The 15,090-nt window shown below is 45.9% G+C and overlaps 1 protein-coding gene across 4 annotated transcripts in view; it reads right to left on the reverse strand.

The window, feature by feature from the left end:
• The window catches only part of ATF7IP2 (activating transcription factor 7 interacting protein 2), an 88,390-nt gene that overhangs the window by 47,296 nt on the left and 26,004 nt on the right, over window positions 1–15,090 (reverse strand). For all 4 annotated transcript variants that reach the window (XM_029576452.1, XM_029576455.1, XM_029576453.1 and 1 more), the window contains 2 exons: window positions 8,739–8,840; window positions 6,905–7,137 (listed from right to left, as the gene is read on the reverse strand). In XM_029576452.1, the coding sequence (XP_029432312.1) occupies window positions 6,905–7,137; window positions 8,739–8,840 (335 nt within the window). The remainder of the gene's footprint in view (window positions 1–6,904; window positions 7,138–8,738; window positions 8,841–15,090) is intronic.

Here is a 15,090-nt window from a genome sequence, read left to right on the forward strand (position 1 = left end):
ACCACCAGTCTCATCCCTTTAAGCCAGGCAAGTGGTCACCGGGAAGAGGGGTCCCAGGCTGAGTACTCAAGGGGAAAATCCCCCCTGGGACCCTGTAAGAGCTGTGAGACAGAGCTGTCTCACATAGACAAGAAGTTTGATTTCCTTCAAATTCTTTTTTTTTTACTTATAGAAATTAATCAATACTTGCTTGATCCTGGAAACAATCAGAAGGAGAAAGAAAGAAATCACCACAGTGTGGAAAACAGAGAAAGCTAGGGAACCGCAGGTTCAACTGCCTGCCTCTGCTGGGAGAAAGAGAAATACTGAAGGGACGCAGGGTGAGCACTGTCCTGATATAGGATACCTTTTCAGTTTTTCTCTGTCTCCCTCTGCTGGACAGGAGGCTCAACCCATTGTCTGGACCGATCCGGGTACGTACAGGGAACTTTACTTTTCACCTCATTTTTCAAACATCTTATACTGTATTTTTTTAATTTTTAGAGATGATAAAAGAATGTGTGGTTGTCTTGTTGTTATATCCCTCTTAGATTGCATCAATTGGCAGTGGCCACCCACTGCACATATGGCTTGTGCTCAGTGCGCACAATTTATTTATTTTTTTTAACAAAGATTTTTCACCATCTGGTTTATGGGGAAACCGCCTTTGAAATAGTTCACAGGGAGAGTAATCTTCAAAGAGGCTTTTCTGGATAAAAAAATTCAGAGATTTCTGTACCTAATACATGGGTAAACATTACACGCATATACACTGTATGCACAGACTTATGTGCACTAGAGATAGTCTGGGGGTGCAGACTCCGTGAGGCTTGCACTTAACATAAGAATCATAATACTAGGTCAAACAGTCCATCAAGCCCAGTATCCTGTTTCCAACAGTGGCCAAGCCAGGTCAAAAGTACCTGGCAGGATCCCAAACAGTAGATAAATCTTATGCTGCTAACGGCCAGGGATAAGTAGTGGCTACCCCAAAGTCTATCTAGTTAACAGTTTATGGACTTCTCCAAGAACATGTTCAAAACTTTTTTTTAAACTTAGCTACACTACCTTCCTTTATCACATCCCCTGGCAATGAAGTCCAGGGTTTAATTGTGCATTGATTTGAAAAAAAATAAAAAAAATAAAAAAAAATTGGTTCTTACCTGCTAATTTTCATTCCTGTAGTACCAAGGATCAGTCCAGACTGCTAGGTTGTGTCTCCCTTCCAGCAGATGGAGTCAGAGAAAAAGGCTGAAGGCACCCTCTGATAACCCACTGTGCCACCTGCTGTCCCTAAGTATAATCAATATCAAAGCAAAAGAGGTATGTTGAATAGCCAATGACTAGATCAAAATAGTGCAACTGCACCAAAAACTGTGTCAAAAACTATATACATAAAGAAGAGCACTGATAAAAAACCCGTATCCAAAATCTTCAGTCTTGATACTCGCCGAAAAGAAACTGCAAAGAGAAAACAGAAAACAAGTAAGCGGACTCTCCTGAACACTATACCCCTGGGCGGGCATCTGGACTGATCCTTGGTACTACAGGAACGAAAATTAGCAGGTAAGAACCAATTTTCCTTTCCCTGTACGTACCAGGATCGGTCCAGACCGCTGGGATGTACCCAAGCTGCCCTAAATGGGGTGGGACCTGGAGAGTCCTGCGCAAAGCACACTGCTGCCAAAGGAATCAACATCCGGGGCCCGGGCGTCCAAATGGTAATGCTAAGCAAACATGTGCAAGGATTTCCAAGTGGCTGCTCTGCAAATCTCTTGAGGCGACACTCATTGACTCTCTGCCCAAGAAACCGCCTGCGATCTGATGGAATGAGCCTTAAGCCCATCCGGTACTGGACGGCCGTGACATATGTATGATGAAGCAATGGCGTCCTTTAACCATCCAGTGAATGTAGTCTTGGAAGCATGACAGCCCTTCTTAGGACCGCTCCATAGCACAAAAAGATGGTCTGATAGACGAAAAGTATTAGTCACCTCTAAATATTGTAGAAGCACCCGTTGTACATCCAGTCTCCTCAATTCCTGAGCTTGAGGAGAAGACCGATCCAAATCCGGAAAAGCAGGCAACTCCACTGATTGGTTCAAGTGAAATGCCAAGACCACCTTAGGTAGAAAGGAGGATACCGTCCTCAGCGAAATTCCCGAATCAGAGATCCACTAGAACGGCTCCCTGCAGGTCAACGCTTGAATTTCCGATATACACCTAGCCGAGCAGATCCCCACTAGGAACACCGCTTTAAGGGTTAGATCCACAGAGGGCCACAGAGTCCACGGAGAATCAAATTTAAACTCCATGACGGACAGACAGCCAGCACCGGCGGATGCAAATGCTTGGCTCCTTTCAAAAAAATGAGCCACATCAGGATGGCCTGCAAGAAACGTACCATCGACCTTACCCCGCAAACAGCCCAACGCCGCTACCTGAACACGAAGCGAGCTGTACGCCAGGCCCTTTTTCAAGCCATCCTGCAAGAACTGTAGAATATGCACCAGAGTGGCCCAGCGCGGGGACACGTTCAACCCGCTGCACCAGGAATCAAAAACCTTCCATACTTGAACATAAATAAGAGAGGTAGAGGTCTTCCGGGCACGCAATAGAGTCGAGAGAACCACATCCGGATATCCTCTCTCTCTCAGCTGCCTCCTCTCATAAGCCAAGCCGCTAATCAAAAGCGAGCAGTCTGCTCGAAAAATACTGGACCCTGCTGTAGCAGATTCTGAAGGTGACCGAGACGCAAGGGGCATACGACCACTAAGTTGATCAAGTCTGCGAACCACGGTCTCCGTGGCCATTCTGGAGCCACGAGAATCACCGGGCCCCGGTGGGACTATTCTTCTCAAGACCTTTCCCACCAGCGGCCAGGGAGGAAACACGTAGAGCAGTATGTTGCGGGGCCACGGAAGGACCAAGGCATCCACTCCTTCCTCCCCGTGTTCCCTCCTGCGGCTGAAGAAACGAGCCGCCTTTGCATTCAGTCGAGTAGCCATCAGATCTAGTCAGGGTACCCCCCACCGACGAATCAGGAGCCGCATTGCCGCCTTGGACAGCTCCCACTCTCTGGGGTCTAGTTGCTGGCGACTGAGAAAATCTGCCTGCACATTGTCTACTACTGCTATGTGCGATGCCACCAACCGAACCAGATGGCATTCTGCCCAGGTCATCAACCTATCCGCCTCTGCAGTGACGGGATGACTCTTCGTTTCACCTTGTCTGTTGATGTACGCCACAGTCGTCGCATTGTCTGAGATGCCGAGCAAATGGGAGAAAGATGCGTAATGCTAGGCGAACCGCTCTTGTTTCCAAGCGATTGATGGACCATTTGGATTGTTGAAGCGTCCATTTCCCCTGAGCCGCACGCGACTGAGACTGCTCCCCAACCGGACCTGCTGGCATCTGTCGTTACAATCACCCACTGAGGATTCTCTAGGTCCATTCCCTTCAGGAGGTGATCGGGAACCAACCACCATGAGAGACTGCTCCTGGCGGAATCCAGGAGGGGCAAAGGCAAATGGGATCCCAAGTCAGAGGAGTTCCATCGGGAAAGCAATGCCCTCTAATGGTCTCATATGAGCAAACGCCCAAGGAACTACATCCAGAGTAGATGCCATAGATCCGAGAACTTGTAAATAGTCCCACGCCGTGGGCACAGGAAGAGCCAAAAGACGGCGCACCTGAGACATCAGCTTGAGCATTCTGTCCTGCGGGAGAAAAACCTTACCTACCGAGGTGTCGAAATGGGCTCCCAGGAATTGTAAGTCCTGGGAAGGCACCAACTGGCTCTTTGTGAAATTGACTACCCATCCGAGAGAGTGAAGACTATGCAATACCGTTTGAACTGCTACCTTGCAAAGATCCTCCGACTTTGCCCAAATGAGCCAGTTGTCCAAGTAAGGGTGAACCAGTATTCCCTCCCGTCGGAGGGCTGCTGCAACTACCACCATTACCTTGGTAAAAACACGAGGAGCCGTCGCTAACCCGAACGGGACTGTCCGAAACTGGTAATGTTTGCCCAATATCATAAACCTCAGAAACCTCTGATGAATCCTTTGGATTCCGATGTGTAGGGAAGCCTCAGTCAGATCCAAAGAAGCCAAAAATTCGCCTTTGTGGATGGCCGCAATGACTGATCTCAACTTCTTCATGCAAAAACGAGGAACCCGAAGTGCTCTGTTGACAGTCTTTAAATCCAATAAGGGATGGAAGGAGCCCTCCTTCTTGGGTACCACGAAGTAAATGGAATATCGTCCGGTTCGTTGCTCGCTCAGCAGGACCGGAACAATCATTCCCAGATCCTTCAAACGAACCAAGGTCTGGAGTACCCGCTGCCGCTTTAGCTGGGATCCGCAAGGAGACACCAAAAACAGATCTCGTAGTGGGCGGGCAAAATCCAAAGCATAACCATGTTCTATGATGTTTAGAACCCACTGGTCCGTCGAGATCTTGACCCATTCCTCGCGAAACAGAGAGAGACGTCCGCCTATCTCTGGAACGGAGGAATGGGCCTGCGTACCTTCATTAGGCAGCCTTGCTTGTAGCAAAACCTTGGGAGTTTCCATCATGCGGAGCTAGTCTGCCATGAAAGAAATGTGCCCAGGCCTGGGACCGCGTGGACGTCTGCCATGGAGTGAAGAACGGAACCCTACCTGTCTGGAAATGACGTTGGGCCCCGAAAACGCCCTCTAAATGACCCAAAAGGACGGGAAGAACGGGGCTTGTCCTCCGGAAGCTTGTATACCTTATTATCCCCCAAGTCTTTGACAAGTTGTTCCAGTTCATCACCGAACTACAACCGTCCTTTAAAAGGGAAGGAACCAAGCTGCGACTTTGACGAAACGTCAGCCGACCAGTTACGAAGCCAAAGAAGCCACCTAGCAGAAACCGCCGAAACCATCGTGCGTGAGGAAGTACGAAGAAGATCATATAGGGCATCAGCGGTATAAGCCACTGCCGACTCCAGGCAATTCGCCTGATCAGCCTCCTCAGGGGGGAGCTCCTGGGAGGTAAGTAACTGTTGTATCCACCTAAGAGTAGCCCTCTGCATTAAACTACTACATACGGCCGCCCTGACTCCAAGCACAGAGACCTCAAAATTTCTTTTGAGAAGGACCTCCAGCTTCCAATCCTGGAGGTCCTTGAGAGCTGCTCCTTCTTGCCTGGGGATGGTCATGCGCTCAGCAATCACCGTGACGGCCGCATCCACTTTAGGAACCTTAAGCAAATCCAATGACTCTACTGGAAGCGGATAAAGTTTGTCCATGGCTCTACTAACTTTCAGGCTAGCCTCCAGCGCTTCCCATTCCTGAGTCAGGAGTTGTAGGAGCTTCGGGTGAAAGGGGAAGGTTGTAGGGGGGGTCCCTCAAACCTGACAGAACAGGGTCCCTCGAGGAAGGTTCTGCCACCGGCTGCAGAGCCTGAATATCAAGCTCTTGCAGCACATGAGTCATTAAGGGATGCAGCTCCTCCCTGCGAAGTAACCGGAGCACCTGAGGGTCATCCACTTCAAGCAGAGCGGACTCATCCCTATTATCGCCCGCCGTGAAAGGGTCTGGAGGTGCGGGAACTAGGGGGAACCGCTGCCGGTACCACTGGAACCTGCCCATCCAGAGGTCTAGGAACCTTAGCCGGTGGAACTGAATGAGAATCCAAATCTGCCTCTGCACCTTATATGCTTTATGCAGCAGCAGAACAAACTGGGAGGAAAAGGGATGCTGCCTCTAAGACTGGCAGGAGGGATGGCAGGGGGAGGGGAAACTGGAGGATCTTCAAAACCTATATCCACAGGCCTTATGGGGCTTAAATCGAGAGGAGATAGGGGAAGTGGAAAATCCCCTCCCTCCGGGCACAGTGTGGCATCGGAGCCCGGAGCACCTAAAGTGGCCGCCATTCCCGTGTTTACTTAAAATGCATTGTTACACACAAGGCCTCTCGTGTCCTTTGATTCTTTATATGTGTGCTTAAGTCTGAGACCAACATGGAGACTATGACTGACCCAGAATCTTCTGCTGCCTTGGCCTGCTTGCAGTTCTGGTCATGGGAACCTTAAGTGCCCTATTGCCCCTATTTTGAAGAAACTTCAGGAGACATCTGGACAGCAGCAGGAGCTGTCAAAAAATTAATGATGGAGGGTCGTGGGGGGTCACAAAAAGGCAGAAGGAAAAGATCAGAATTTCACAGGCTAAACGTTTCATCTACGGTGGCACCAGTAAAACCAGAGTCGTGGAAATCTCCCCGAGGGTCAAAAACTGACAGACAAAGGACTAACAGAAGACTGATGTAAACATCAGGCAAGTGGGCCTCAATTTAGGAGGGGGATCAGGATAACAGGTTTAATTTATCTTGTTTGGAGATAAGAAACTGTGTACGTGATACTCCCATAGGTTCATGCAACTTAGGGATGATTGTATGTTTTACCTATAAAAAGCAGCACTCACTGACATACAAAGAGAGACAGAGTAGTGCTTCTCCTGAGCATCTAGACAGAGAGAACTGCTGTGACTGTACCGCCCAAGGGTACCTGCAATGCTTATTGATATGCAATAAAAAATTGATATTTGTTTTTACTAAATTTGGTATGGTATCCTTATGTCCGTGGGGAAGCGCCTTAAGCGTTTTTGGCACTTAACATCCTGAATATATGCTTAAATGCATATTTTGCTTACTACTGCAAAATTGCTCAACATTTTATTTAAAAATAAAATCTTAGATTTGTATTTAAATGACATATGGTTTAAAACTGCATGCTTGTTTCTACTGAAAACTAGATCTGCATTCATACAGGCTGCCTCAGGCCATTTCTGCACAGAATACACACAGACCAGGCAGTGCAGTTATTCTAATAAGATAAAAAAAATTAGTTTTCTATCAAAGTGCAATATATGTTAAAATATTTTACATCAGCACTAACCTTTTAGATGAATCTGAATCACTATCGCAAAGATTGATTGGATCTTTGCTTTTGTCTCTGACCTGTGACGATGATACAGCGTTAGGAGCTTCTGTAAGGTCAAAAGACTCTGGTTTCACAGTAGAAGTTTGTTTTACAGTTATTCTGGAAGAGATGGAGGTTGCAGGTGACAGTTTCTCAGATTTGTTACTTAAGTGGAGACTCCTGTCTGAGTCTGAAGCTGTAATAGCAACCTAAGTAGAAAAGATGCATTTATAACTTTTATGCAAAGTAAACTTTATAACTTTTATGCAAAGTAAACTTTATAACTTTTATGCAAAGTAAACTGGTAACCCCCAAGCTTCTGTACTGGTTTTCTGCCTATCATCTTTATAGTTTTGATCCTTTTAGTTTCCATGCCAGAGTATTCATATCATGGCTTTGTGAGAAGTCCATTAGTGGCTATTAATCAATTATACTTAGGGAATAGCCACTGCTATTAATTGCATCAGTAGCATGGGTTCTTCTTAGTGTTTGGATAATTGCCAGGTTCTTGTGGCCTGGTTTTTGGCCTCTGTTGGAAACAGGATGTTGGGCTTGATGGACCCTTGGTCTGACCCAGCATGGCAATTTCTTATGTTCTTATACCTTCCGCTTGTTCATCATTTATCTCATGTGTCAGTTTCATCTCTAATGTGCTCGCACCATTTCCCCCAAATGCATTGAAAACAAATTTTCTTTCTAGCAAATCCCTGCATTTCTTCCTTTCTACTATGGCATGTTTCCATTGATTCCGTGCTTCTCCAGTTTTCTAACTTCACAAAATAAAAAAAATCTCACCTCATTTTTCTAAACTTCTGTTCTTTGCTTAGTCACCAGCTCTACTATATACACAAAATCCACACCTCCTTATCCTTTGATGCTAGTAGGCAAGCTCTGTTCACCTTTCATCTCAGCTACTTTAACCATTTACCAGCAGGTATATCAGATTTAGTAATCTGTACCCTTTAGATTCTTCAGAATTCAGTGATACGACTTTGTTTAGTTGCCTTGTCACTCATGCCTCTCCTCTGAAATATACTAACTTAAATTTAAATTCCACTCTAAAATTCTTGTCCTGGTGTTTTAACTATTCATAGTTGTGCTTTTGTATCTTCCTTAGTTTCTCTGCTCTCCCCTTCATCACCCAATTCTAACTGCCCCCTGTATGAAACATGCTTCTACCAGATTCCAGGTTCTGTCTTTATATCCCACTTATGGAATTACCGATTTCCCAGCTAGCCAGGAGTCAACATGTAGTCTACCTTTAAAACCAGAATGAGAAAGCCAATTTTATAAGATTGCTTTTAAATATTGCATTTACTGGCCATTTTTCACTTAACTATATACTCAGTCTGTTCACTTTGTAGTCCACTGTGTTATACAGCATCTTTGTTACAGAGCCTCAAATAACATGCAGAAATAAAAATAAATTGCATACATTTATTCAATTCTTACATTGTTTTATTACATATAGCAGGTAATGTTTTGTGTATAAAATGTAACATACTATCATAGCAATTTTCAAAAGCCCACTTACATAAGTATTTCCATGTGTAAAACTCAGTTTAAGCATGTAAATCCTTTTGAAAATTACCCCAAAAATATCAGATACTCAATTATAATAAATCCAAAGTATCTGAGCCATAAACCAAATACCAAGCACATTTTTTAAATCCGATACTTTCATTAAATCATCAGTTCAAATTTCCTTCAAACTACATTTTAAAGTAATATAATATTATTAATGTTCAAAAGGCTATATTTATCTAAAAAAAGAAAAGCACTACATTGTTCATTATATTTTATATAGTACCTTGCTAGAGTCAGTTTTGGAAGGCAACATGCTTTGGTGTTGTAATTCTGGTTTCCGAGTTGCTAATAGATTAAAACGATTCTCAATTTTATGTAATTTACTCTACAATAAGAAGAAAATATTAGATTAGTAATGTTGATCAATTTATAGTGATCAAATACTTTAAAGAGTCTTCCTCTGCAAATAGCAAAAAAATAAAATGGAAATGTTTTCATGATGCTACACGAAAAAAAAAAAAAAAAAAAAAAAGGAAAAACATGAATCTGAAGTAACCAAACTGTTCATGTTGGAATGTACTATATACCTCAAAATAGAAAGTAATTCCTCTGTGTTACTACCTTTAATGAAAGCAGGACCATGACTGCTCTCTCTCCAGTCTAGTAGCACTACGCTCATCTGCAAGGATCTACTGAACGGGTCTTTCAGCAGACCTGCAGCAAGTCACTGAGCTCCCTTTAGTATCCTGGAACATACCTCATCTGGCCTCACAGATCTGTCCACTTTTAATTTACCTAGCTCTTCCAATACATTTTCTTCTGTAAATGGAATTGCATCTAACCCATTCTCATCCATGCTCGTCAACCAGCAAAAGTCCTCCTCCAGGGTCTTCTTTAGTGAACACCGAACTGAAATATTTTTTTTTTTAATATTTATGCTATTTCTACATCTCTCTCTCATTTTAATTTTACAATACCACCTCTGGCTTTTCTCCTTTCTCCGATATGGAACGATGTCACCTTGCTTTACCACTTTTGTGATACTTTTCCGCTTGACCTTTTGCTTTCTTTCCTCTTCTCCTTCAGCTTTATCAGATATTCTTCCCTGTGCTCCCCTTTGTGGGCTTCTTTGTAATTCCTGAACGTGGTTCTTTTTGCCTTTATTTTATCAGTTGCTTCATTTGAGAATCAGATCAGTTTCTTTTGCCTCTTACTTTTCTTACATAAAGCGCAGTTGCTTTCCTGTAACAGGTGTTCTCCTAACAAAAGGCAATACAATCCGCCAGCCATTTTGCCAAGGTCTGTTTACCCACCGCCACTCCCAGCCTGTTGGAATCAAAAGGACACGAAGAGCTGGGTAGACAGTCTATGGCCTGCAATGCGATCCAGGTAGAAGGCCAAGGCCCTTTTACAGTCCAAGGTATGGAGCGCTCGCTCCCCTGGGTGGGAATGAGGTGGCCTTGAAGGCACCGTAGACATTGATGGTTCCCCTGTCATTGAGGGGACTGGAGGCCACAGTAAGCTGGAGGGACCCAGTAAAGGCTCGGGGAACCATGGGCAAGGAAACACGGTACCGGCCGTATCTTCCTCCTCTGAGGATCCAAGAATTGGGATCGCTGAGGTGAAGGGCATCAGTGGTCGCTGGGGAACTGAAGATCCCGCAGGCACTGGCTGTATTGGAAGGGTGCCCATGAGGACGTCCAGATGGCTCTAGCAGAGATGCTAGCATCGATGGCAGAGGCTCGGGCACCAGTGGCACCGGCAGCTCAACGCTTTGAGCACCGCGGTTTGCACCCTGAAGACCAACTCCTCCTGAAAGTCAGGAGTGACCAGGACTGATAGAGAGGGACGAGGCGTCACCGGCTCTTCCTCTAGTCTCCAAGTTGGCGTGGTACCCAGCACCAGTGGCGGTGGGGAACGCCCCGGGCTACCGGGGGGCATCAGAGGATGGGGCCTCTAATGGCCAGTGCCGCTTTGATGGTGGTTCGGCTGCCACCAATGCTGCTCTGGAACTAGAACCATGCGTAGACAGAGACCGATGTCTATGCTTGTGGGATCTCCTTTAGTGTTCAGCCCGAGGAAGCCGATGGTCCAGATGTCCTGTAGAGCTGGGAGATAGAGGATCTATCCCCATCCCTCGATTCTTGGAAGTACTGGCGAGAGGGACTGCTAGGGGAAGTGTAATCGGACAGCTCCTCGTGATCTCTTGGTGTCGATGGAACTCACAGGTGTACAGGGAGCAGACCTTGGCGCTCCAAAACGTTTCTCCATCTTATCGAAGCACGCCCGACGCCCTTTCGGTGTCATCTGATCGTACAGACAGCATCCGCTTACATTGTGTGAGGCCCCCAGGCAGAGGAACAAACCTCATGCAGGTCCATAATTGACATTGTCCATGGGAACTGGGGGGCACAGACGAAAACCGGTCGACGCCATAAAAACACCCGGCGTGCGGTCGATGACCAGCGGTCACCTTAATGCGAGAAGCCAGGAATCGATCACAAAGTTGGAAAAAAGGGCAGAGAAATAACCTACCATACCAAGGGGCACCTACCGCAAAGGGGGACCCAACGAGGAATTTGGGAAACACTCTAAAAGATATCGAGAAAACAAGGAAACTGAAGAGCTCCACCAACCACGCGGCAACTGCACCTCGGAAGAGAGACAGATGGGGGACCTTAGTTGGACGCGTGGATAGCAGCATGCTGGGCATACTCAGTGTGCTGGTCAACGCTTCAAGAAATTTTAGCAAAAGTTTTCTGTGCCGGGCTCCATCGCATGATGTTACCCATATATGTGAGGACTACCATCCTGCTTGTCCTAGGACGAAGATTTTTTGCCTTTGTGATAGCTCCTTTTAATCTGGTCCGCCCATGCTCCATTTCACTCATCTTCTCCCAGTATAGCTTCTCAAGGTATGTCCCCATTCACCAAAATCCATATTTTTGAAAATCAAGAACTTGGGGGGGGGGGGGGGGGGGTCGTCTTCATGCGAATTCTCTCCATCCTGGTTGCTATATCGAACCATACCATCCGATGATCACTGGTGCTCAGGAGAGCACCTACCCTGATAGACACATTGGGCCAGATATTCATACCTACGTGCGGGCGTAGATTTGTGCGGCCCCGCCCCTTTTTCAAAGCCCCGAGACATACGAGCATCCCGGGGCTTAGGCTTGGTGTGCGCAGGAGCAGGTTTTGGGGGTTACGCACGTAACTTTGAAGATCCGCCCCATTATCTCTAGTGCCAACTTCAGCAATTCTGTGCTTTGCTCAACCCCGAAGCTATGGTGGATCTGGAATCTGGCACCATAAGGTGGGGGATCCCTGCTTGAGGAGCCTTTGCTTGACTCTGCATGGAAGGAATCCATGCCAGAAAGATTGCCTCTGTTTTGCCACTGATCTGCAGAGCTCCACCATTTTCCATACCAGATTCTGCTGGGTTCTAGGGAACATCCAACCATAGTTATAGCAATTCACAGTTGTAGCCTGGTCCCAGACACTTATAGCACAGGTTTTGGCCATTTGTGATTGTGTCCATTCTTCTAAAATGACTAGCCGATATAGGGATAACAGGAACAGCCCTTAGATGGTTCGAATCCTCTCTCAGTAGTAGAGGTTTTAAAGTCAAAATCAATAAAGAGTCCCCACACATCAGTTCATCTCTTGGAGTTCCTCAGGGCTCATCACTGTCTCCCACTCTCTTCAACATCTACCTTCTTCCCCTTTGCCAACTGCTAACAAACCTTAAGCTAAAACACTATCTGTACGCAGATGACGTGCAAATTCTAATCCCTATAACAGAATCCCTTACTAAAAACACTCAATTTCTGGGATAACTGCCTCCAGTCTATAAACCTCCTCCTCACCAGCCTCAATTTGATACTTAATTCTGCCAAGACGGAACTGCTCCTCATTTCACCGGAAAGCAGCGATACACTTCAGCAGACCCAACCCAACACCCTAATCACTCAAGCAAGAGACCTGGGAGTGATAATCGACAATCATCTGAATTTAAAGAAGTTCATCAATCACACCAGACTGCTTCTATAAATTACATGTTCTAAAACGACTTAAACCTCTCTTACACTTCCAAGACTTCAGATCAGTTCTCCACGCCATTCTGTTTTCCAAGGTCGACTATTGCAACTCCATTCTGCTTGGTCTTCCTGCCTCATCCACCAAACCCCTTCAGATGCTCCAAAATGCGGCCGCCAGGATCTCGACAAACACGAACAGAAGAGAGCATATCACGCCCATCCTCAGAGATTTACATTAGCTTCCAATAAGTTTCCGAATCCTTCACAAATCCCTCACCATCATGCATAAAACCATCCACCAGCAGGTCCCCATCGACCTGCAATACCCTCTCAGAAGCCATACATCCGCAAGACCTATCGGGGTAGCCTACAAAGGATCTCTACACACCCCTCCTACAAGATCCACCCATCTGACAACCACCAGAGAAAGGGCCTAGCCATCTGGAACTCCATCCCTCCTGATCTCAGACAGGAATCTTGTCTGTTCACATTCAAGAAAAAACTCAAAACATGGCTGTTCCTACAAGCCTTTCCCCCAACCTAGACTGCCGTCAATCATGCCTCAGTCGCATACTTAGCGTGTAGTGGGTGGACAGAACTCTCTCATATGATGTATTCACTTTGTTCTAGTTATTGAGTTATCTTTCCACTTCTAGCTTCCTCTCCCCTGTTCAATGTAACCTTCATTGCTGCATGTTTGCTCTTGATATTGTTATTTTTGTCATCATACCCCTGTTCTATGTAAACAGATATGATTTTTCATGAATGTCGGTATAAAAAAGCATTAAATAAATAAATAAAAAAAAATAAATGTCTCTTTGAAACCACTTAGCATGGTCTTCTTGGAACCAGACTTTAAATTTTTTTGAGCACTGAAAAGTGCTAGTTGTGGGGCTGTCGAGGCAGTGAGGCAAGGGCAAAAAAAAAAAAAAAAAAAAGCTGTAAGCAAGAGATAAAAATGTAAGAGAGAAGGGGTCCATGTCCATGTGGAAGCTTATACAAAAAGACCAAGGAGCTTACAAGGCAATGTGCGTGTGGGAATTCAGAGATGGGTTCATCTGGTACCACTGGATGATGTCACCCATATGACAGCTAATTTAGCACTGCTTGCTGATGGAGAAAGTTTAAATAAAGACAGCCATTGCTTGCCTCAGTTTCTTTTTGAAATCCCTTCTCTTCATTCTGCCAGACTGTCAATTATACACGAAAGGGCTTTCTCTCCTTACCTGGACCTAATCACTGGAATTCCCTGCTGAAGCACATATGCAACCTGAACGATGAATTTAAGGCAGCCCTTAAAATGCACCTGTTTGTGGCTGCTATTGCACAAGCCAATTACCTCGTGATATAAGCTTCTTGTATTGTGCTCATACCATCACTCTTTGGCACATAAAGGAAAATTAGGTTCTTACCTTTGCTAATTTTCATTCCAGTAGTACCATGGATCAGTCCAGACAGCTGGGTTATGCCTCCCCTCCAGCAGATGGAGTCAGAGAGAAAACTGAAAGCACCCCCTAGATATACTGGTGTGCCTCCTGCGGTCCTTCAGTATATGTGATATCAAAGCAGAAGCACTACACACAAAGTCCTTCCACAAAAATTTTTTTTTTTTTTTAAAACAGTGACCAGATCAAGTAGCCACGTCCTTGAAACAGGTAAAAAAACCAGAAACAACAAACAGGACACCACAAGTGTACAACAAGAACGCTATAAAATAGCAACCGGCCCCATGACACTGAGGCGACCGACACAAGACAGAAAACTGCAATGAAAACGACAGACTACGAGCGGACTCCCAGAAGCACCAAGGGCGGGCGTCTGGACTGATCCATGGTACTACTGGAATGAAAATTAGCAAAGGTAAGAACCTAATTTTCCTTTCCCAGTACGTACCAGGATCAGTCCAGACAGCTGGGATGTACCCGAGCCGCCTTAACTGGGGTGGGACCCTGAGAGTCCCGCTCGAATCACACTGCTCCCAAAGGACTCTGCAGGAGGTCCCCGGACATCCAGGCGATAATGCCTGGAAAAAGTATGCCAGGATTTCCATGTGGCCGCCCTGCATATCTCTTGGCACGAAACCAAGTGATTCTCTGCCCATGAAGTCGCTTGAGAACGCAGAGAATGAGCCTTAAGTCCAGCGGGAACAGGCTTACCACAGCCAACATACGTGGACGCAATAGCACTTTTCAACCAGCGTGCAATCGTAGCTTTGGACGCTTGAAGACCCTTCCTGGGTCCACTCCACAACACGAAAAGGTGATCTGACTTTCTAAAGTCATTCGTAACCTCCAAATAGCGTAAGAGAATCCGACGGACATCCAAACGCCTCAAGTCCCGACCCTGAGCAGACTGTAGGTCCTCGTCCGAAAAGGAAGGTAATTCCACCGTTTGGTTGACATGAAACGTGGAAACCACCTTAGGTAGGAAGGAAGGAACAGTTCGTAGGGAAACCCCGGACGCCGAAATGCGCAAAAACGGTTCCCTGCAAGAGAGAGCCTGAAGCTCCGACACCCGACGAGCCGAGGAAATGGCGACAAGGAAAACAGTCTTAAGGGTGAGATCCTTCAAAGAAGCCGCCTTAAGAGGTTCAAA

The sequence above is a fragment of the Rhinatrema bivittatum genome, chromosome 14 (assembly GCF_901001135.1).
Source record: "Rhinatrema bivittatum chromosome 14, aRhiBiv1.1, whole genome shotgun sequence".
Lineage (NCBI taxonomy): Eukaryota > Metazoa > Chordata > Amphibia > Gymnophiona > Rhinatrematidae > Rhinatrema > Rhinatrema bivittatum.